The 22,840-nt window shown below is 45.6% G+C and overlaps 1 protein-coding gene across 1 annotated transcript in view; it reads right to left on the minus strand.

Annotated features, from left to right (window-relative positions):
- The window catches only part of LOC311134709 (kinesin-like protein KIF23), a 64,956-nt gene that overhangs the window by 16,161 nt on the left and 25,955 nt on the right, over positions 1–22,840 (minus strand). Inside the window, exons 10-16 of the mRNA XM_084168478.1 lie at positions 19,246–19,348; positions 18,875–18,954; positions 12,553–12,672; positions 11,709–11,868; positions 8,745–8,909; positions 8,048–8,214; positions 1,833–2,006 (exon numbers count right to left, since the gene is read on the minus strand). Coding sequence (XP_084024604.1) covers positions 1,833–2,006; positions 8,048–8,214; positions 8,745–8,909; positions 11,709–11,868; positions 12,553–12,672; positions 18,875–18,954; positions 19,246–19,348 — 969 coding nt within the window. The remainder of the gene's footprint in view (positions 1–1,832; positions 2,007–8,047; positions 8,215–8,744; positions 8,910–11,708; positions 11,869–12,552; positions 12,673–18,874; positions 18,955–19,245; positions 19,349–22,840) is intronic.

The raw sequence follows: 22,840 nt of genomic DNA on the forward strand, positions 1-22,840 counted from the left end.
CTACTACTACTACTACTGCTGCTACTACTACTACTACTGCCGCTACTACTACTAATACTACTTTCAGACCCTTTAGAGAACAGAGATATCACATTTACATAAGTATTCAGACCCTTTACTCAGTACTTTGTTGAAGCACCTTTGACAGCGATTACAGCCTCAAGTCTTCTTGGGTATGACGCTACAAGCTTGGCACACCTGTATTTGGGGAGTTTCTCCCATTCTTCTTTGCAGATCCTCTCAAGCTCTGTCAGGTTGGATGGGGAGCGTCGCTGCACAGCTATTTTCAGGTCTCTCCAGAGATGTTCGATCGGGTTCAAGTCCGGGCTCTGGCTGGGCCACTCAAGGACATTCAGAGACTTGTCCCGAAGCCACTCCTGCGTTGTCTTGGCTGTGTGCTTAGGTTCATTGTCCTGTTGGAAGGTGAACCTTCACCCCAGTCTGAGGATCTGAGCCCTCTGGAGCAGGTTTTCATCAAGGATCTCTCTGTACTCTGCGCCGTTCATCTTACCCTCGATCCTGACTAGTCTCCCAGTCCCTGAAAAACATCCCCACAGCATGATGCTGCCACCACTATGCTTCATCGTAGGGATGGTGCCAGGTTTCCTCCAGACGTGACGCTTGGCATTCAGGCCAAAGATTTCAATCTTGGTTTCATCAGACCAGAGAATCTGGTCCGAGAGTCCTTAAGTTGCCTTTTGGCAAACTCCAAGCGGGCTGTCATGTGCCTTTTACTGAGGAGTGGTTTCCGTCTGGCCACTCTACCATAAAGGCCTGATTAGTGGAGTGCTGAAGAGATGGTTGTCCTTCTGGAAGGTTCTACAAACTCCACAGAGGAACTCTGGAGTTCTGTCAGAGTGACCATCGGGTTCTTGGTCACCTCCCTGACCAAGGCCCTTCTCCCCCGATTGCTCAGTTTGGCCGGGCGGCCACCTCTACGAAGAGTCTTGGTGGTTCCAAACTTCCTCCATTTCAGAATGATGGAGGCCACTGTGTTCTTGGGACCTTCAATGCTGCAGAATTGTTTTGGCACTCTTCCCCAGATCTGTGCCTCGACACAATCCTGTCTCTGAGCTCTACGGACAATTCCTTTGACCTCATGGCTTGGTTTTTGCTCTGACATGCACTGTCAACTGTGTGACATTATATAGACAGGTGTGTGCCTTTCCAAATCATGTCCAATCAATTGAATTTACCAAAGGTGGACTCCAATCAAGTTGTAGAAACATCAAGGATGATCAATGGAAACAGGATGCACCTGAGCTCCATTTCGATTCTCATAAACTTACCTGGTAAAATAAAGGTTAAAAAATACCTTCACAGGATTTGTTAACTCGAGGTTCCTAGGGTCTCCACCGAGCTAAAAGGTAAATCTGCTTTTAGTTTTAATGCACCGTATTACTGGAACTAAATACTAAATACATTTCATCTTCATGTTCTGGTGCCATTGGTTAATAAATCAGAAGCAGCATTTCCTTTATCATACTATTTTCCTCCAAGAGAGAAAGAATAGGCATAAATCTATCCTGCAACACAGAGAGAGATCATCATCCTGTAGCAGAGAGATCATCATCCTCTAGTCTACTCACACTATCCTTCCTGTAGCACAGAGAGATCATCATCCTCTAGTCTACTCACACTCTCCTTCCTGTAGCACAGAGATCATCATCCTCTAGTCTACTCACACTCTCCTTCCTGTAGCACAGAGAGATCATCATTCTCTAGTCTACTCACTCTCCTTCCTGTAGCACAGAGAGATCATCATTCTCTAGTCTACTCACACTCTCCTTCCTGTAGCAGAGAGATGATAGATAGAGAAAGAGAGAACTCACACACTCCTTCTCCCACTTGTGCTTGGTGTCCTGGACCATGCCCTGCATGCGTTGCTCCATGCGTCTCTTCTCCGACTGCTCTCTCTGCAGACGCTGTTCTCTGCTCTCCAGCTCCTGCTGCAACGTACGCTTGTCATCCTCATAGATGTTGGTGGTCTTCTGCAGGATGTCAATCTGATGGAACGAGAGAGAGAGAGAGAGAGAGAGAGAGATGTTAAGTGACAGTAGATGGCACTATAGACCAATAAATATCAAACCTACCCGACTGGTACACTAGGGCGGACCCCATTTAGTCGACTGGTCGATTGTTTGGTCGACCAAGATTTTAACCTCATTGTGTGAATTGTTTGCGTTTGATTGTGTGTCTATCAATTCCCCATTACATATATCACCAGTAGTACATGTTCTGTTAATTCCTATAATTTATAATCTACAATGTTTGTTTGTTTATGGTAATTGCTGTTAATGCATTCAATATATTATTATTCCAGTTTTTTACCGTTGTCGGAGTGGATACATTGTTTGCAGAGCGCAAAACCTATGCTACACTTCTGAGAAACACGTGTTGGTATATTTCATTCAATTCACAAGTTGTCAATTTAATCATTGTCTTTTGTTTGGAGCGCTCCTGTCAATGTTGAGTAAGGACGCGCACCTGATTACTCATAGAAGTAGGACCATATGCTACCTGGCTGCACGCTAATGTAGGCATATACATGTGGCCATTTGGGGATCTGATAGTATTTCTGATTGGCTTAACGTACCACCACTAATGACCTGTGGAGCTTCTCAAAGTAATATTTTCTTCACCTCAAAGAGCAAGCAAACTAAGTCTGTTCTTACATCCATTGAGAATGACAATAGTTCCTCAATGTATTTGAAAAATCTTTCCAGCTCTCTCCCTTTCAATAATCACTCAGCATGAAAGGGGAAAAAAATATAATGCTCTGATCCAGTGGAAACGTCATAAAATAGGCCTACCTGATAACTTCTTATCCTTTGCGCAAAATAGCCTACAGCTGTGTATCTCTGTCTAGAGCTCACTGGCTCGGGAAACTCTGAGGGCCCAGAATATTTTATACAATGTTGCAAGTTTGAGCTTCAGGCTGGACCAAGTTAATAGCTGATACAATGTTTCAAGTTCATTGCAGACAGGCCTGCATAGCCAATGTGATTTATAGGATATTTATTTTTATGAGGATATTTTCTACCTGCAGGCTGCAATGTTTTTATTTGTTGGCTTTATGGAGGCTATTTTTACATATTGGCAATGGCAGTTACTTTTAGATTTTAGATTAACCACATGATAATGATTTTGAGATACGAAGACTTTATTATCAATTAAATTACACTGTTCCACGAAAATGTGCATCTGAAAATCGTAACTGGCACGCAGATCGGTAGAAATGGCAAGATAAATTGGCACTCCACATGAGAAAGGTTGCCGACTCCTCGTGTAGCCTATTACCGGCAACTTCAGGAGAGTAACGGCAGAATCTGAGAGAGCCAGTAGGAGCGGGAGGAGGATGGTCAGGTCACGTTTTTTCTTCTTCTGGTTATCTTAATTTATGGCTCCCTCTTGAGTCATTTGTGTTGTATTTCATCAAACAGTGCGCTTAAAGCATCAGACAAGCTCAATGCATATATAGTTGATCTTATTAAAACATATGGAAAAAGCCACGTTTAAAAATTTCGATCAACCAAATAGTCGAAAGAACAGGCGACTTTCGGTCTACTAAGATTTATTTTTGTCGGGGACAGCCCTATGGTACACTCAATATGTCTGTCTGTCACCTACCTGACTGGTACACTCAATATGTCTGTCTGTCACCTACCTGACTGGTACACTCAATATGTCTGTCTGTCTGTCACCTACCTGACTGGTACACTCAATATGGCTGTCTGTCTGTCACCTACCTGACTGGTACACTCAATATGGCCGTCTGTCTGTCACCTACCTGACTGGTACACTCAATATGGCCGTCTGTCACCCACCTGACTGGTACACTCAATATGGCTGTCTGTCACCCACCTGACTGGTACACTCAATATGGCCGTCTGTTACCCACCTGACTGGTACACTCAATATGGCCGTCTGTCACCTACCTGACTGGTACACTCAATATGTCTGTCTGGCTGTCTGTCACCTACCTGACTGGTACACTCAATATGGCTGTCTGTCTGTCACCTACCTGACTGGTACACTCAATATGGCTGTCTGTCACCTACCTGACTGGTACACTCAATATGGCTGTCTATCACCTACCTGACTGGTACACTCAATATGGCCGTCTGTCTGTCACCTACCTGACTGGTACACTCAATATGGCTGTCTGTCACCTACCTGACTGGTACACTCAATATGGCTGTCTGTCACCCACCTGACTGGTACACTCAATATGGCTGTCTGTCCCCTACCTGACTGGTACACTCAATATGTCTGTCTGGCTGTCTGTCACCTACCTGACTGGTACACTCAATATGGCTGTCTGTCACCCACCTGACTGGTACACTCAATATGTCTGTCTGTCACCTACCTGACTGGTACACTCAATATGTCTGTCTGTCTGTCACCTACCTGACTGGTACACTCAATATGTCTGTCTGTCACCTACCTGACTGGTACACTCAATATGTCTGTCTGTCTGTCATCCAGAATGCCGCAGCCCGTCTGGTGTTCAACCTTCCCAAGTTCTCTCACGTCACCCCCCTCCTCCGCACACTCCACTGGCTTCCAATTGAAGCTCGCATCCGCTACAAGACCATGGTGCTTGCCTTTGGAGCAGTGAGGGGAACGGCACCCCTGTACCTTCAGGCTCTGATCAGTCCCTACACCCAAACGAGGACATTGCGTTCATCCACCTCTGGCCTGCTGGCTCCCCTTCCTCTGCGGAAGCACAGCTCCCCCTCAGCCCAGTCAAAACTGTTCGCTGCTCTGGCACCCCAATGGTGGAACAAGCTCCCTCACGACGCCAGGACAGCGGAGTCACTCACCACCTTCCGGAGACATTTGAAACCCCACCTCTTTAAGGAATACCTGGGATAGGCTAAAGTATTCCTTCTAACCCCCCCCCCCCCCCCCCCCCAAATTGTAAAGTGGTTATCCCACTGGCTATAGGGTGAACGCACCAATTTGTGAGTCGCTCTGGCTAAGAGCGTCTGCTAAATGACGTTAATGTGCCCTTGAGCAAGGCACTTAACCCTAATTGCTCCTGTAAGTCGCTCTGGTTAAGAGCGTCTGCTAAATGACTAAAATGTAAATGTAAATGTAAATGTCTGTCACCTACCTGACTGGTACACTCAATATGTCTGTCTGGCTGTCTGTCACCTACCTGACTGGTACACTCAATATGGCTGTCTGTCTGTCACCTACCTGACTGGTACACTCAATATGGCCGTCTGTCTGTCACCTACCTGACTGGTACACTCAATATGGCCGTCTGTCACCTACCTGACTGGTACACTCAATATGTCTGTCTGTCTGTCACCTACCTGACTGGTACACTCAATATGTCTGTCTGTCACCTACCTGACTGGTACACTCAATATGTCTGTCTGTCTGTCACCTACCTGACTGGTACACTCAATATGGCTGTCTGTCTGTCACCTACCTGACTGGTACACTCAATATGTCTGTCTGTCTGTCACCTACCTGACTGGTACACTCAATATGTCTGTCTGTCTGTCACCTACCTGACTGGTACACTCAATATGGCCGTCTGTCTGTCACCTACCTGACTGGTACACTCAATATGGCCGTCTGTCTGTCACCTACCTGACTGGTACACTCAATATGGCCGTCTGTCTGTCACCTACCTGACTGGTACACTCAATATGGCCGTCTGTCACCCACCTGACTGGTACACTCAATATGGCTGTCTATCACCTACCTGACTGGTACACTCAATATGGCTGTCTGTCACCCACCTGACTGGTACACTCAATATGGCCGTCTGTTACCCACCTGACTGGTACACTCAATATGGCCGTCTGTCACCTACCTGACTGGTACACTCAATATGTCTGTCTGGCTGTCTGTCACCTACCTGACTGGTACACTCAATATGGCTGTCTGTCTGTCACCTACCTGACTGGTACACTCAATATGGCTGTCTGTCACCTACCTGACTGGTACACTCAATATGGCTGTCTGTCACCTACCTGACTGGTACACTCAATATGGCCGTCTGTCACCTACCTGACTGGTACACTCAATATGGCTGTCTGTCACCTACCTGACTGGTACACTCAATATGGCTGTCTGTCTGTCACCTACCTGACTGGTACACTCAATATGGCTGTCTGTCACCTACCTGACTGGTACACTCAATATGGCTGTCTGTCACCTACCTGACTGGTACACTCAATATGGCCGTCTGTCTGTCACCTACCTGACTGGTACACTCAATATGGCTGTCTGTCACCTACCTGACTGGTACACTCAATATGGCTGTCTGTCACCCACCTGACTGGTACACTCAATATGGCTGTCTGTCCCCTACCTGACTGGTACACTCAATATGTCTGTCTGGCTGTCTGTCACCTACCTGACTGGTACACTCAATATGGCTGTCTGTCACCCACCTGACTGGTACACTCAATATGTCTGTCTGTCACCTACCTGACTGGTACACTCAATATGTCTGTCTGTCTGTCACCTACCTGACTGGTACACTCAATATGTCTGTCTGTCACCTACCTGACTGGTACACTCAATATGTCTGTCTGTCTGTCACCTACCTGACTGGTACACTCAATATGTCTGTCTGGCTGTCTGTCACCTACCTGACTGGTACACTCAATATGGCTGTCTGTCTGTCACCTACCTGACTGGTACACTCAATATGGCCGTCTGTCTGTCACCTACCTGACTGGTACACTCAATATGGCCGTCTGTCACCTACCTGACTGGTACACTCAATATGTCTGTCTGTCTGTCACCTACCTGACTGGTACACTCAATATGTCTGTCTGTCACCTACCTGACTGGTACACTCAATATGTCTGTCTGTCTGTCACCTACCTGACTGGTACACTCAATATGGCTGTCTGTCTGTCACCTACCTGACTGGTACACTCAATATGTCTGTCTGTCTGTCACCTACCTGACTGGTACACTCAATATGTCTGTCTGTCTGTCACCTACCTGACTGGTACACTCAATATGTCTGTCTGTCACCTACCTGACTGGTACACTCAATATGGCCGTCTGTCTGTCACCTACCTGACTGGTACACTCAATATGGCCGTCTGTCTGTCACCTACCTGACTGGTACACTCAATATGGCCGTCTGTCTGTCACCTACCTGACTGGTACACTCAATATGGCCGTCTGTCTGTCACCTACCTGACTGGTACACTCAATATGGCTGTCTGTCACCTACCTGACTGGTACACTCAATATGGCTGTCTGTCACCTACCTGACTGGTACACTCAATATGTCTGTCTGTCTGTCACCTACCTGACTGGTACACTCAATATGTCTGTCTGTCTGTCACCTACCTGACTGGTACACTCAATATGTCTGTCTGTCACCTACCTGACTGGTACACTCAATATGGCCGTCTGTCTGTCACCTACCTGACTGGTACACTCAATATGGCCGTCTGTCTGTCACCTACCTGACTGGTACACTCAATATGGCCGTCTGTCTGTCACCTACCTGACTGGTACACTCAATATGGCCGTCTGTCTGTCACCTACCTGACTGGTACACTCAATATGGCTGTCTGTCACCTACCTGACTGGTACACTCAATATGGCTGTCTGTCACCTACCTGACTGGTACACTCAATATGGCCGTCTGTCTGTCACCTACCTGACTGGTACACTCAATATGGCCGTCTGTCCCCTACCTGACTGGTACACTCAATATGGCTGTCTGTCAGTCACCTACCTGACTGGTACACTCAATATGTCTGTCTGTCACCTACCTGACTGGTACACTCAATATGGCTGTCTGTCACCCACCTGACTGGTACACTCAATATGGCTGTCTGTCCCCTACCTGACTGGTACACTCAATATGGCCGTCTGTCTGTCACCTACCTGACTGGTACACTCAATATGGCCGTCTGTCACCTACCTGACTGGTACACTCAATATGGCTGTCTGTCACCTACCTGACTTTGGAGCTTGTTCTCTTTGTCATACCTTGCAGTGAATGGTGTAGACCAGCAGTGAAGTATATTATGTAATATTTCATTGTGTTCACCTTGTACTCCAGCATCTTCGACTTCTTCTCCAGACGGTCTATCTCAGTCTTCTGGGTATGGATGGTCTTGTCCTTCTCCCCCAGTTGACCTCTCTGGTCCTGGATGAAGTTCTCCTTGGAAACCAGGCTGCTGTCCAGCTCCTGGATCATCACCTTCAACATGTCGGCTGGAAGGGGAAGGAATATCAATGAAGACGTGACCAAAACGCCCTATAACCAGCTGGATGAGTTTGTGGTCAGTGGTTGACCATCAATGAAAATCTATTTGATCCAATGAACCCAGGGACAGTTGTTGGATGGACTGTACTAGAGCCATCATCCTTCCCAGCTGATAGACTCCTCCATCTTGTTACAGGCTTGTTAGTTATCCTAACTTTCCTAGAACGATCCAGAGTAGGAGTCTGAACAGGGTGGATAAGCGGTAGGGATCTAACATTCACGGATCAAATGTTTAAGGTACGAGTGCGACAGTCTGTGGGACCCTAAACCGATCCAAGTGAGTATGTTAACATGCACACTAATAACTAGATATTAAAGTGATTATGGCAGTAAGCCGGTTATGGCATTAGTCACGTAAACGCCTTACTCTGCTTCTTAAATCGCTTAAGGTCACAATCGAAGTCAGCACACGCTGATTAAAACACCTGGTTTTCTGAGCAATCTTTCTATTAGGACATGTAAACGCCTTAAATCTTACCGGCCTTGTTGTACTCCTGGGTCATCATCTGCCTGATCTTGTGTCTCTTCTCCAGCGCCTCTATGAGGCGGGGCAGGGTGACGTCATCATGGGGGTCCGTGATCTCGCTGGCGGGCAGAGGGGGCAGGTTCTGGAGCAGCTGGTGCATCACTGACTGGGTGGATTCTAGACCCAATCAGAACGCTGCTCATTACTAACACACATTGGATAGGACCATGGAACTAGCGCCCCACGCCCCACTGTGGGTTCAATTATCACAGGGAGCACATACTCCTACCAGAAAAAACATGTAGTGTCTTCAGAAAGTATTCTCACCCCTTGAATTTTCCATATTTTGTTGTTACAGCCTGAATTTAAAATTGATAAAATTGAGATTTTTTTAGTCACTGGAATTATGTTTTTCAAAATGTTTACTAATTAAAAATGAAAAGCTGAAATGTCTTGAGTCAATAAGTATTCAACCCCTTTGTTATGGCAAGCCGAAATACGTTCAGGAGTAAAATTGTGCTTATCAAATCACATAATAAGTTGCATGGACTCACTGTGTGCAATAACAGTGTTTAACATGATTTCTGAATGACTACCTCATCTCTGTACTCCACACATACAATTATCTGTAAGGTCCCTCAGTCAAGCAGTGAATTTCAACCACAGACTCAACCACAAAGACCAGGGAGGTTTTCCAAAGCTTCGCAAAGAATGGCACCTCTAGGTAGATGGGTAAACATTTTTAAAAAGCAGACATTGAATATCCCTTTGAGCATGGTGAAGTCATTAATAACACTTGATGGTGTATCAATACACCCAGTCACTACAAAGTTACAGGCGTCCTTCCTAACTCAGTTGCCGGAGAGGAAGGAAACCGCTCAAAGCTTTCACCATGAGGCCAATGGTGACTTTAAAACAGTTACTGAGTTGAATGGGGAGTTATTCAGGATAAAAAAGAAACGGTATGGAGCTAAGCACAGGCAAAATCCTGGAGGAAAACCTGGTTCAATCTGCTTTCCACCAGACACTGGGAGATTAAGTCACCTTTCAGCAGGACAATAACCTAAAACACAAGGCCAAATCTACACTGGAATAGCTCACCAGGAAGACAGGGAATGTTCCACAGTGGCAAAGTTGAAAATCTACGGCTAGACTTGGAAATGGTTGTCTAGCAATGATCAACAACCAATTTGACAGAGCTTCAAGAATTTTGAAATAATAAAAATTGGCAAATATTGTACAATCCAGGTGTGGAAGACATATCCATGGGAGACATATCCTGAAAGACTCACAGCTGTAATCACTACCAAAGGTGATTCTAACATGTATTGACTCAGAGGTGTGAATACTTACGTACATTTTATTTTCAATACATTTGCAAACATTTCTAAAAACATGTTTTCAATTTGCCATTATGGAGTATTGTGTGTAGATGGGTGAGAAAAACATTCAATTTAATCCATTTTGAATTCAGGCTGGAACACAATGTGGAATAAGTCAAGGTTTCATATTTGCGATTTTTCAAATAGCCACCCTTTGCCTTGATGACAGCTTTGCACACTCTTGGCATTCTCTCAACCAGCTTCATGAGGTAGTCACCTGGAATGCATTTCAATTAACAGGTGTGCCTTCTTAAAAGTTAATTTGTGGAATTTCTTTCCTTCTTAATGTGTTTGAGCCAACCATTTGTGTTGTGACAAGGTAGGGGGGGGGGGGGGGGGTATACAGAAGATAGCCCTATTTGGTAAAAGACCAAGTCCATATTATGGCAAGAACAGCTCAAATAAGTAAAGAGAAATGACAGTCCATCATTACTTTAAGACATGAAGGTCAGTCAATACGGAACATTTCAAGAACTTTGAAAGTTTCTTCAAGTGCAGTCGCAAAAACCATCAAGCACTATGATGAAACTGGCTCTCATGAGGACCGCCACAGGAATGGAAGACCCAGAGTTACCTCTGCTGCAGAGGATAAGTTCATTAGAGTTACCAGCCTCAGAAATTGCAGCCCAAATAAATGCTTCACTGAGTTCAAGTAACAGACACATCGCAACATCAACTGTTCAGAGGAGACTGCGTGAATCAGGCCTTCATGGTCGAATTGTTGCAAAGAAACCACTACTAAAGGACACCAATAAGAAGAAGAGACTTGCTTGGGCCAAGAAACATGAGCAATGGACATTAGACCGGTGGAAATCTGTCCTTTGGTCTGATGAGTCCAAATTTGAGATTTTTGGTTCCAACCGCCGTGTCTTTGTGAGACACGGTGTGGGTGAACGGATGATCTCCGCATGTGTATTTCCCACAGTAAAGCATGGAGGAGGAGGTGTTATGGTGTGGGGGTGCTTTGCTGGTGACACTGTCTGTGATATATTTAGAATTTAAGGCACACTTAACCAGCATGGCTACCATAGCATTCTGCAGCGATACGCCATCCCATCTGGTTTGGGCTTAGTGGGACTATGATTTGTTTTTCAACAGGACAATGACCCAAAACACACCTCCAGGCTGTGTAAGGGCTATTTGACCAAGAAGGAGAGTGATGGAGTGCTGCAACAGATGACCTGGCCTCCACAATCACCCGACCTCAACCCAATTGAGATGGTTTGGGATGAGTTGAAGGAAAAGCAGCTAACAAGTGCTCAGCATATGTGGGAACTCCTTCAAGACTGTTGGAAAAGCATTCCAGGTGAAGCTGGTTTAGAGAATGCCAAGAGTGTGCACAGCTGTCATCAAGGCAAAGGGTGGCTACTTTGAAGAATCTCAAAAATAAAATATATTTTGATTTGTTTAACACTTTATGGTTACTACATGATTCCATATGTGTTATTTCATAGTTTTGATGTCTTCACTATTATACTACAATGTAGAAAATAGTAGAAATAAAGAAAAACCCTTGAATGAGTAGGTGTCCAAACTTTTGACTGGAACCGTATATTATTACTCAAAGTGCAACAGCCACCCTCTCCATCTCTACCTGCGTCCACAGGGCCTCCTCGCTCCTCCAGGCGTCGCGACAGCTCGTCTTTGAAGGCTTGGTTCCTCTGTCGCCGCCCAGCAGCGAAGCCGCAGATGGGCCTGTCCACAGGCCTGGCTACCTCTACCTCCTGGGTCATCTCAGCGAAACGCATCACCAGCTGGAGAAACAAACACGTATCAGACAGATCACTAGCTGGAGAAACAAACGTGCCAGACAGATCACTAGCTGGAGAAACAAACGTGCCAGACAGATCACCAGCTGGAGAAACAGACACGTGCCAGACAGATCACCAGCTGGAGAAACAGACACGGATTAGACAGATCACCAGCTGCAGAAACAAACGTGCCAGACAGATCACTAGCTGGAGAAACAAACGTGCCAGACAGATCACCAGCTGGAGAAACAGACACGTGCCAGACAGATCACCAGCTGGAGAAACAAACGTGCCAGACAGATCACTAGCGGCAGAAACAAACGTGCCAGACAGATCACTAGCGGCAGAAACAAACGTGCCAGACAGATCACCCATGGTCAGTAAGTAATAGCATGGAGTTCACAAAGCCAAGATTGTGGGTTCAATTGCCGCAGGGTCAGGGGTCACATATGGCACATATTCTACAATATATGTACGGACTCACTGTCCTGCAAGTCACCTAGGAGAAAAACACCTGCTAAGTTGTATACACTACCAATAAGATACAGTACATTAAGACAACTGGCAGGCAGTTAATTTTGGCACCATAGAAGGAGGTCAGGCCAAAGACACATGCAGTTCAATACATTCCTAAAAACATACCTAAACATTGGGAGAATTATTCCAAGGAGGGGATAATGGACTCACCATTGTTTCTTCGTAGTCGTCGGCTTTAGGGTTGACACATACAACCATCCGTACTTTACCCTCCCCGTCGAAGTAGTTCTTGAACAAGTGAGTGACCTTGGAGTCCCGGTAGGGGACCATCTGTGTGGAGGAGAGAGAAACCTTTCCTTTAGGCCTTTTCACAGCGCATTGTTCTTAGCCCCAGGCTAGATTAGCATGTTCACACCAGCAGTTGTTAACCCTGGGCTAAGCTTTAGCCCTGTCTTAAGGATTCACACCTGTATTCCAAAGCCCTGGGCTAAGCTTTAGCCCTGTCTTAAGGATTCACACCTGTATTCCAAAGCCCTGGGCTAAGCTTTAGCCCTGTCCTAAGGATTCACACCTGTATTCCAAAGCCCTGGGCTAAGCTTTAGACCTGTCCTAAGGATTCACACCTGTATTCCAAAGCCCTGGGCTAAGCTTTAGACCTGTCCTAAGGATTCACACCTGTATTCCAAAGCCCTGGGCTAAGCTTTAGACCTGTCCTAAGGATTCACACCTGTATTCCAAAGCCCTGGGCTAAGCTTTAGACCTGTCCTAAGGATTCACACCTGTATTCCAAAGCCCTGGGCTAAGCTTTAGACCTGTCCTAAGGATTCACACCTGTATTCCAAAGCCCTGGGCTAAGCTTTAGACCTGTCCTAAGGATTCACACCTGTATTCGTAAGCCCTGGGCTAACGGACCAACAACATGAGACCAACATTCTCTCTGACACGCGACCAATGTTATTATAAGCAATAAGACATTTATTAACACATTGCTTATAGCCTAGCATTTGATTTCCAACAGTTACGGTTTGTATAAACCTTGCCGTCTGCCTGTCTGACCTCGGAAACAATGTTTCACGTTTGAAATTCGATCTCGCCTGTACAGAGAACGCTTTGCACGTTGTCTGATCCAGGAGAAATAATGCAACAACATTATTATCGTGGGTTATTCAAAGTAAATGTGAATGAAAAGCTATGAAAACAGACAGAGATCCTATTAAATGACTAGCCTAATTCCTAATTCTATGCATTTGCTGCCCTTTCCAACTGTAGCGTTTTTGTAGCTTTAGACGTTGGCCTGCCTGCAAAGCAACCGTTTTTGTTAGGCACTAACCACGTTTCCATCCACAGTTTCATGAGAGTAAAGAAATGGCGGTGGAAATGCTTTTATGCGCAAATATTGATATAATAACCATCTTATGGAAGTAAAGCTGGGAGTCTCGCCATGATGGATGGTATGTGTGTGTGGTCCTCCCACTAGGACTCGGGAAAGCATGCAGTTTATTAGACTACAGATGCAATCAGTTAGGATGAACTTCACAGAGTGGTGAAAGAGCACGGTGACGAGCTTGAAGCTCCTTTCAATAAATATAGAGGGTCTTATTCTGGTGACATGATGATCGATGCTCGACTGCCGTTTGACAAATACTAATATTCTGTCTCTTATCCATAACAATGACGTAGACTAGCCAAGCAGCACAGCATCTGCCAGCTGTTGGCTGGAGCGCAGGGGCCAAGACCAGAGGAGGCACATTCGCTATTTAACACAACAGTTGTTGTGACAAAACTAACGGTAGAGTTGAAAATGTGATGGAAACATTTTTATTGGGTCCATGAAAACATAAGTGAAGAAGTACATTGTGTGCACTACGTCATGACGCTGATTGTTATCCTCAACAAGTCCATTTGGTGGAAACACCACCGGTGGGGAAAAACAATACATTCCTCTCCTCCTTTTGCATATTTTCTTTATACGGATTCTAGAATATTCACATGAAAATCTGTCGCCAATTGGATGGAAACCTAGCTACAGTAACCAACGTTTTTGCACGGATTAAAGTATTGTGTTTTGTCCTCAGATGGAAGGATGAATTAGTATGAATTTAGCTACTTAAAATAATGTGCAGAATGCATTACGAGCTTCACAAGCAAATACAGACCATATTTTTTACATTTTACATTTTAGTAATTTAGCAGACGCTCTTATCCAGAGCGACTTACAGTTAGTGAATACATATTTATTTTTTTATACTGGCCCCCCGTGGGAATCGAACCCACAACCCTGGCGTTGCAAACGCCATGCTCTATCAACTGAGCTACATCCCTGCCGGCCATTCCCTCCCCTACCCTGTACAACGCTGGGCCAATTGTGCGCCGCCCATGGGTCTCCCGGTCACGGCAGGCTGCGACAGAGCCTGGATTCGAACCAGGATCTCTAGTGGCACAGTTAGCACTGCGATGCAGTGCCTTAGACCACTGCGCCACCATATGGTACAGCGTGCCCTGTCTCCTCTGCCAAATACAGACCATATGGTATAGCGTGCCCTGTCTCCTCTGCCAAATACAGACCATATGGTATAGCGTGCCCTGTCTCCTCTGCCAAATACAGACCATATGGTATAGCGTGCCCTGTCTCCTCTGCCAAATACAGACCATATGGTATAGCGTGCCCTGTCTCCTCTGCTTAATACAGACCATATGGTATAGCGTGCCCTGTCTCCTCTGCTTAATACAGACCATATGGTATAGCGTGCCCTGTCTCCTCTGCTTAATACAGACCATATGGTATAGCGTGCCCTGTCTCCTCTGCTTAATACAGACCATATGGTATAGCGTGCCCTGTCTCCTCTGCTTAATACAGACCATATGGTATAGCGTGCCCTGTCTCCTCTGCTTAATACAGACCATATGGTATAGCGTGCCCTGTCTCCTCAATCAATCAATCAATCAATTTTATTTTATATAGCCCTTCGTACATCAGCTAATATCTCGAAGTGCTGTACAGAAACCCAGCCTAAAACCCCAAACAGCTAGTAATGCAGGTGTAGAAGCACGGTGGCTAGGAAAAACTCCCTAGAAATGCCAAAACCTAGGAAGAAACCTAGAGAGGAACCAGGCTATGAGGGGTGGCCAGTCCTCTTCTGGCTGTGCCGGGTGGAGGTTATAACAGAACCATGCCAAGATGTTCAAAAATGTTCATAAGTGACAAGCATGGTCAAATAATAATCAGGAATAAATCTCAGTTGGCTTTTCATAGCCGATCATTAAGAGTTGAAAACAGCAGGTCTGGGACAGGTAGGGGTTCCATAACCGCAGGCAGAACAGTTGAAACTGGAATAGCAGCAAGGCCAGGCGGACTGGGGACAGCAAGGAGTCACCACGGCCGGTAGTTCCGACGTATGGTCCTAGGGCTCAGGTCTCTCAGTTGGCTTTTCATAGCCGATCATTAAGAGTTGAAAACAGCAGGTCTGGGACAGGTAGGGGTTTCGTAACCGCAGGCAGAACAGTTGAAACTGGAATAGCAGCAAGGCCAGGCGGACTGGGGACAGCAAGGTGTCAGCATGCCCGGTAGTCCTGACGTATGGTCCTAGGGCTCAGGTTCTCAGAGAGAAAGAGAGAACGAGAGAATTAGAGAGAGCATACTTAAATTCAGACAGGACACTGGATAAGACAGGAGAAGTACTCCAGGTATAACCAACTAACCCCAGCCCCCCGACACATAAACTACTGCAGCATAAATACTGGAGGCTGAGACAGGAGCGGTCCGGAGACACTGTGGCCCCATCCGAAGAAACCCCCGGACAGGGCCAAACAGGAAGGATATAACCCCACCCACTCTGCCAAAGCACAGCCCCCGCACCACTAGAGGGATATCCTCAACCACCAACTTACAATCCTGAGACAAGGCCGAGTATAGCCCACAGAGGTCTCCACCACAGCACAAACCAAGGGGGGGCGCCAACCCAGACAGGAAGATCACGTCAGTAACTCAACCCACTCAAGTGACGCACCCCTCCTAGGGACGGCATGAAAGAGCACCAGCAAGCCAGTGACTCAGCCCCTGTAACAGGGTTAGATGCAGAGAACCCCAGTGGAGAGAGGGGAACCGGCCTGGCAGAGACAGCAAGGGCTGTTCGTTGCTCCAGAGCCTTTCCGTTCACCTTCACACTCCTGGGCCAGACTACACTCAATCATATGACCTACTGAAGAGATAAGTCTTCAGTAAAGACTTAAAGGTTGAGACCGAGTCTGCGTCTCTCACATGGGTAGGCAGACTGTTCCATAAAAATGGAGATCTATAGGAGAAAGCCCTGCCTCCCGCTGTTTGCTTAGAAATTCTAGGGACAATTAGGAGGCCTGCGTCTTGTGACCGTAGCGTACGTATTGGTATGTACGGCAGGACCAACTCGGAAAGATAGGTAGGAGCAATTCCATGTAACGCTTTATAGGTTAACAGTAAAACCTTGAAATCAGCCCTTGCCTTAACAGGAAGCCAGTGTAGGGAAGCTAGCACTGGAGTAATATGATCAAATTTCTTGGTTCTAGTCAGGATTCTAGCAGCCGTATTTAGCACTAACTGAAGTTTATTTAGTGCTTTATCCGGGTAGCCGGAAAGTAGAGCATTGCAGTAGTCTAACCTAGAAGTAACAAATGCATGGATTAATTTTTCTGCATCATTTTTGGACAGAAAATTTCTGATTTTTGCAATGTTACGTAGATGGAAAAAAGCTGTCCTTGAAACAGTCTTGATATGTTCGTCAAAAGAGAGATCAGGGTCAAGAGTAACGCCGAGGTCCTCTGCTTAATACAGACCATATGGTATAGCGTGCCCTGTCTCCTCTGCCAAATACAGACCATATGGTATAGCGTGCCCTGTCTCCTCTGCCAAATACAGACCATATGGTATAGCGTGCCCTGTCTCCTCTGCCAAATACAGACCATATGGTATAGCGTGCCCTGTCTCCTCTGCCAAATATAGACCATATGGTATAGCGTGCCCTGTCTCCTCTGCCAAATACAGACCATATGGTATAGCGTGCCCTGTCTCCTCTGCCAAATACAGACCATATGGTATAGCGTGCCCTGTCTCCTCTGCCAAATACAGACCATATGGTATAGCGTGCCCTGTCTCCTCTGCCAAATACAGACCATATGGTATAGCGTGCCCTGTCTCCTCTGCCAAAAACAGACCATATGGTATAGCGTGCCCTGTCTCCTCTGCCAAATACAGACCATATGGTATAGCGTGCCCTGTCTCCTCTGCTTAATACAGACCATATGGTATAGCGTGCCCTGTCTCCTCTGCCAAATACAGACCATATGGTATAGCGTGCCCTGTCTCCTCTGCCAAATACAGACCATATGGTATAGCGTGCCCTGTCTCCTCTGCCAAATACAGACCATATGGTATAGCGTGCCCTGTCTCCTCTGCCAAAAACAGACCATATGGTATAGCGTGCCCTGTCTCCTCTGCCAAATACAGACCATATGGTATAGCGTGCCCTGTCTCCTCTGCCAAAAACAGACCATATGGTATAGCGTGCCCTGTCTCCTCTGCCAAATACAGACCATATGGTATAGCGTGCCCTGTCTCCTCTGCTTAATACAGACCATATGGTATAGCGTGCCCTGTCTCCTCTGCCAAATACAGACCATATGGTATAGCGTGCCCTGTCTCCTCTGCCAAATACAGACCATATGGTATAGCGTGCCCTGTCTCCTCTGCCAAATACAGACCATATGGTATAGCGTGCCCTGTCTCCTCTGCCAAAAACAGACCATATGGTATAGCGTGCCCTGTCTCCTCTGCCAAATACAGACCATATGGTATAGCGTGCCCTGTCTCCTCTGCTTAATACAGACCATATGGTATAGCGTGCCCTGTCTCCTCTGCTTAATACAGACCATATGGTATAGCGTGCCCTGTCTCCTCTGCTTAATACAGACCATATGGTATAGCGTGCCCTGTCTCCTCTGCCAAATACAGACCATATGGTATAGCGTGCCCTGTCTCCTCTGCCAAATACAGACCATATGGTATAGCGTGCCCTGTCTCCTCTGCCAAATACAGACCATATGGTATAGTGTGCCCTGTCTCCTCTGCTTAATACAGACCATATGGTATAGCGTGCCCTGTCTCCTCTGCCAAATACAGACCATATGGTATAGCGTGCCCTGTCTCCTCTGCTTAATACAGACCATATGGTATAGCGTGCCCTGTCTCCTCTGCTTAATACAGACCATATGGTATAGCGTGCCCTGTCTCCTCTGCCAAATACAGACCATATGGTATAGCGTGCCCTGTCTCCTCTGCCAAATACAGACCATATGGTATAGCGTGCCCTGTCTCCTCTGCTTAATACAGAGCGGTACAGTATTCTGTCAGATACAGATGATGTGGTGTAGCTTGTATGTAGTACAGATAAATATCCCCAAATGTACCTAGTTTGTTCCACAACCTACATGCATAACACATAGTTTAGCATGATGTAGTACACAAATGGTCCAAAATGAATTAAATAAATACAATCCAAACCTTGTTTGTGCCACACATTTGGTTCTCCCGAAGCACTTCTATACACGTCCTCAAAGTCATGAGCGACTGGTTGATGTTACCTACAATCAGAAATATACATTTTATCTTACAAGTAGGAAAAGGCATATTTCCTGAAAAAAATGTGAGCTTTCTTCATCAGTCTAGGTAAAAACGATGTTTTCTGGTCGTGGATAGCATTTATATTCAGGGTTCTCCCCAAATAATTTACACTGTTTAATATAATTTAAAGGCTCTAGACCGCAGTTACAGTTGTTCAAAGGCCTCCCCCAGCTGTACTCAGAAGCCCCACCTTGTTAAAAGAAATCCTGGGGAGAACCCTGACATTGTTGAACGGAGTGATTCGAACCCACCTGCTTCTCTGAGGCGGTTGCCCTCTGCCCGGGTCCTGCTGGTGCGCTCACTCCCCGCCAAGTCTACGAGGCACAGCTGGCTGACGCTGACCTGGTTCTTATCCTGAGCACACATAGAAAAACATTTATACACATTTACTCTTCTACTAGACAAAGTTATTTTCAACCCCCTATAGTCGATGTCCACGCCCACCACAGAAATCAAATTAGCATAATAAAAAAATCCCCATAGACATTCATCTGTTTAAGCTAGAGATATGTTTTATTTTGCTTGGGCTGCGTCTCAATCCACCGCATCCGCTGATGTCGGCCTTTCGCATCTGCGGTGGAAGGTGGCAAAGCCGTAGCAGTGTTTGTCAGACCAGGAGACATCCCGAACATCGGTCTTCTCACGGAAACGTGACGGGTCTCGTCTGAAGTCGGTACCACCGGTCTGCCAACTTCTGTCTGTAGCATCTGAACAGTTTGGGCTTTAAACTAATATGACCCTCTAAGACAACGCATTCACGGGTCACTATGGAGGAGTTTTGGGTCCTGAATCAAAGGGAATACCCTGCAGTCTCCATCTGAGCATTAATGCTGCGTTCAAAACAACTGGGAACTCAGAACTGGGAAATCTCACACTTCCGACTTCAGTGAGTTTAAGACAACTGGGAACTCTGGAAAAAAACGAGCTCCGACTGGGATTTATTTGTATTTTTGTTGTTGTATGTTACCCCCTTTTTCGTGATATCCAATTGCGATCTTGTCTCATCGCTGCAACTCCCCAAAGGGCTCGGGAGAGGCGAAGGTTGAGGCATGCGTCCTCTGAAACATGACCCGCCAAACCGCGCTTCTTAACTCCCGCCCGCTTAACCTGGAAGCCAGCTGCACCAATGTGTCGGAGGAAACACCGTTCAACTGACGACCGAAGTCAGCCTGCAGGCGCCCGGCCCACCACAAGGGGACGCTAGAGCTCCATGAGCCAAGTAAAGCCCCCCGGCCAAACCGGAATTCTAACTCAGGAACACTGGCCTCTTTCTAGAGTTCCATCTTTCAGACCTAAAGATCACTGACGTCTTGATTTGACCTCCTATTTTTCAGAGTTCCCAGTTGTCTTGAAAGCACCATAAAACTCATGGTGCCCTCCGCCAGCTCATATCGGTTTGAAGCTGGATTCTGTGCATTAAAACCAAATATCGATCCAGATTGGATGTGACGGCAGAGATGAGGTGCGCACTGTCGACCACGCCCAGTCTTTGACGCGACATGCATCAAGCACACCCATCTCATTAGTGGTGGTGAGATACATTATGTCAGACTAATTTGCAGTTGACTGTCATAGCCCCACATTAAAAGTATGTGATTGTGTTGAGAAGACAATCAGAAATACTGTTAATATTTTTCAATTGACTGCCATAGCCCAAATAAAAAAGTAAACATCGGCTGTTAATAGCCAATTTATTCACATGGTTGGGGTTGCAGAATTTTCAGATATCAAAATGGGGTCGTGGGCCACAAAAGTTTGGGAACGCCTGATGTAAACATTATTAAAGTGACCAATGTTCAATGACTATGTACATAGCAGGGTTTCCTTCAGCTGATAATAGCCGATAAATAAGATGGCCGACTGCCAAAAAAATAACAATCCCATTGCGAAATAATGAATTTTAGCCTATTAATTGATTGAAATGCCAGCGGATGTAGCTAGCGCAAGACCTGCTGATACATCTCAAAACAGCTGTTTGTTGCTGCTGGAGTGAAACGTGCTTTCATAAGCACACTCCTTGTGCAACAATTCTAAAGGTAATCCTGTGTAAAAACAAAACAATGGCCACGATTAAAAATAGCTAATATTTTTTCCCCCCTCAACTGGTAATTGAAGCTCTTCCCATTCACCATTCAAGTGCATCGGCAACGAGACAGGCATCAGCAAGTCTCACACCACTTCACAATGAACTGGAGGCAGTAAGCATTTTGAAAGCAAAACTTCATTGTTAGAAACCCTGAACGTTTTAATACATATGAGGCATGTCTTACCTTGCTTCAAAGTAGCCTAGCCAAAATCCAACCAAAGGTGCAGGCAATTATTTTATAAAGACTTCCATATGCCATTGAAACCAGTAGCCTTTTCCTCTCATGTTCTATTGGATTTCAAAATCAATTTTCTTTCATTGTTCAGTAGCCAATGGCACAATCCTAGTTATATTAGCAACGCATGCTAGTTGTAGCATATTTAGTTCTCCCCTCTTCCTAAATTTCAAAACAGATGTTTTCATATCTGTCACACGAAACCGTTCACAATGGTGTTATCCCGCTAATTGTATTGTGGAACTTACATTTGCGCGTAGCCTACTGCTTTAGGCAGATTGCTGCGTTTATAATGTGAAGAAATAATAGGTTCATCAACATTAATGATAAACGTTCTGGTCTGTTGTTGCTTGAGACTGATTGCTTTTTAACGTTTTCGGATCTACCGTCCCACAACCCTCCGAGAGTGTTTGGAACAGGCTATTTCTTCCTCGCACAGAACGACAAGCTGACCAATATAATAGGTAAACGTTTCTACTATGGGGGATAGTAGATTGACATAGGCTGGTGATTTTGTTGTTCGTTACTCATCTTGTTGGCTGAGGAAAAGTAAATGAGGACAGTTATTCTAACATCGGCGGCGCTTGGGTTTCAAGTTCGGGGAAGCTAATTTTGACCATAAAATGCACCTTTATAATAAAAGATTTTCATGCATCCTCGCATTTTCAGAATTATGCAAGATATCCTACTATTCCTAATGTGATTATTAGGTTTGAGTCATAATTTAGGCTAATAATAGAAGAGTCGGCCTAGGCTATATCAGTCTACATTTACTCAGTTTTCTTTGCACAGGAAAATGTGGCCTTTACTACACGTTAGATGACTGAAGACATTAGCAGAAGAAATAACAGGGTATTCTACTGCGCTGACACTGACAAAGAGATCAATAAAAACTAAGGTCTGATCCATATAGTCAGGGGAGACAAATACATGACATCATCTAACCTGGAGGAGGAAATGATTGTCCAAAAACACACTAAAAGTGGAACTAACCCAATGATAATGACAGTGAATATGCACACTCAACGGGGATATGGCCGACGTTCTCCGCTGGCTACTGTTCACTCGACTAAGTGGAGAATTTGTATAACTAAAAGACAGATTGGAGTATTTTTATTGTCTTCCATTTGCAGCAATTTGTTTCCAAACACTTTTTCCGCGATAGTAGTGTAGTGTATTAAGATTATGACGTTGTTAATGTTTTTAAGTGGAACCGGAGAGGATGTTTATTTTAGTGTCAAGAGGGAATGTTTTAGTGTAACGCCACATACAACAGACAGGAAGTGTGTTGTAGACAGGGGATTGGACAGTAGAGGGAGCCACCCATACCTTGGGAAGATTATATATACTGGGTAAAAGCGAAGAAGAGGTTAGAGCGGCCATTGCAATCTGGGACGCCGTTCTCCGGGTGTCATGACACCTGTAACCTCATGCTGGAATCTTGTGATATGAATAAAACTTATGATCAAAGGTTCAGTATGAGCGGACTCCTTTGTTTATCAGCAATAATTGCCAGCATTGACCC

The sequence above is a fragment of the Coregonus lavaretus genome, assembly GCF_964263955.1.
Source record: "Coregonus lavaretus genome assembly, chromosome: 9".
NCBI lineage: Eukaryota > Metazoa > Chordata > Actinopteri > Salmoniformes > Salmonidae > Coregonus > Coregonus lavaretus.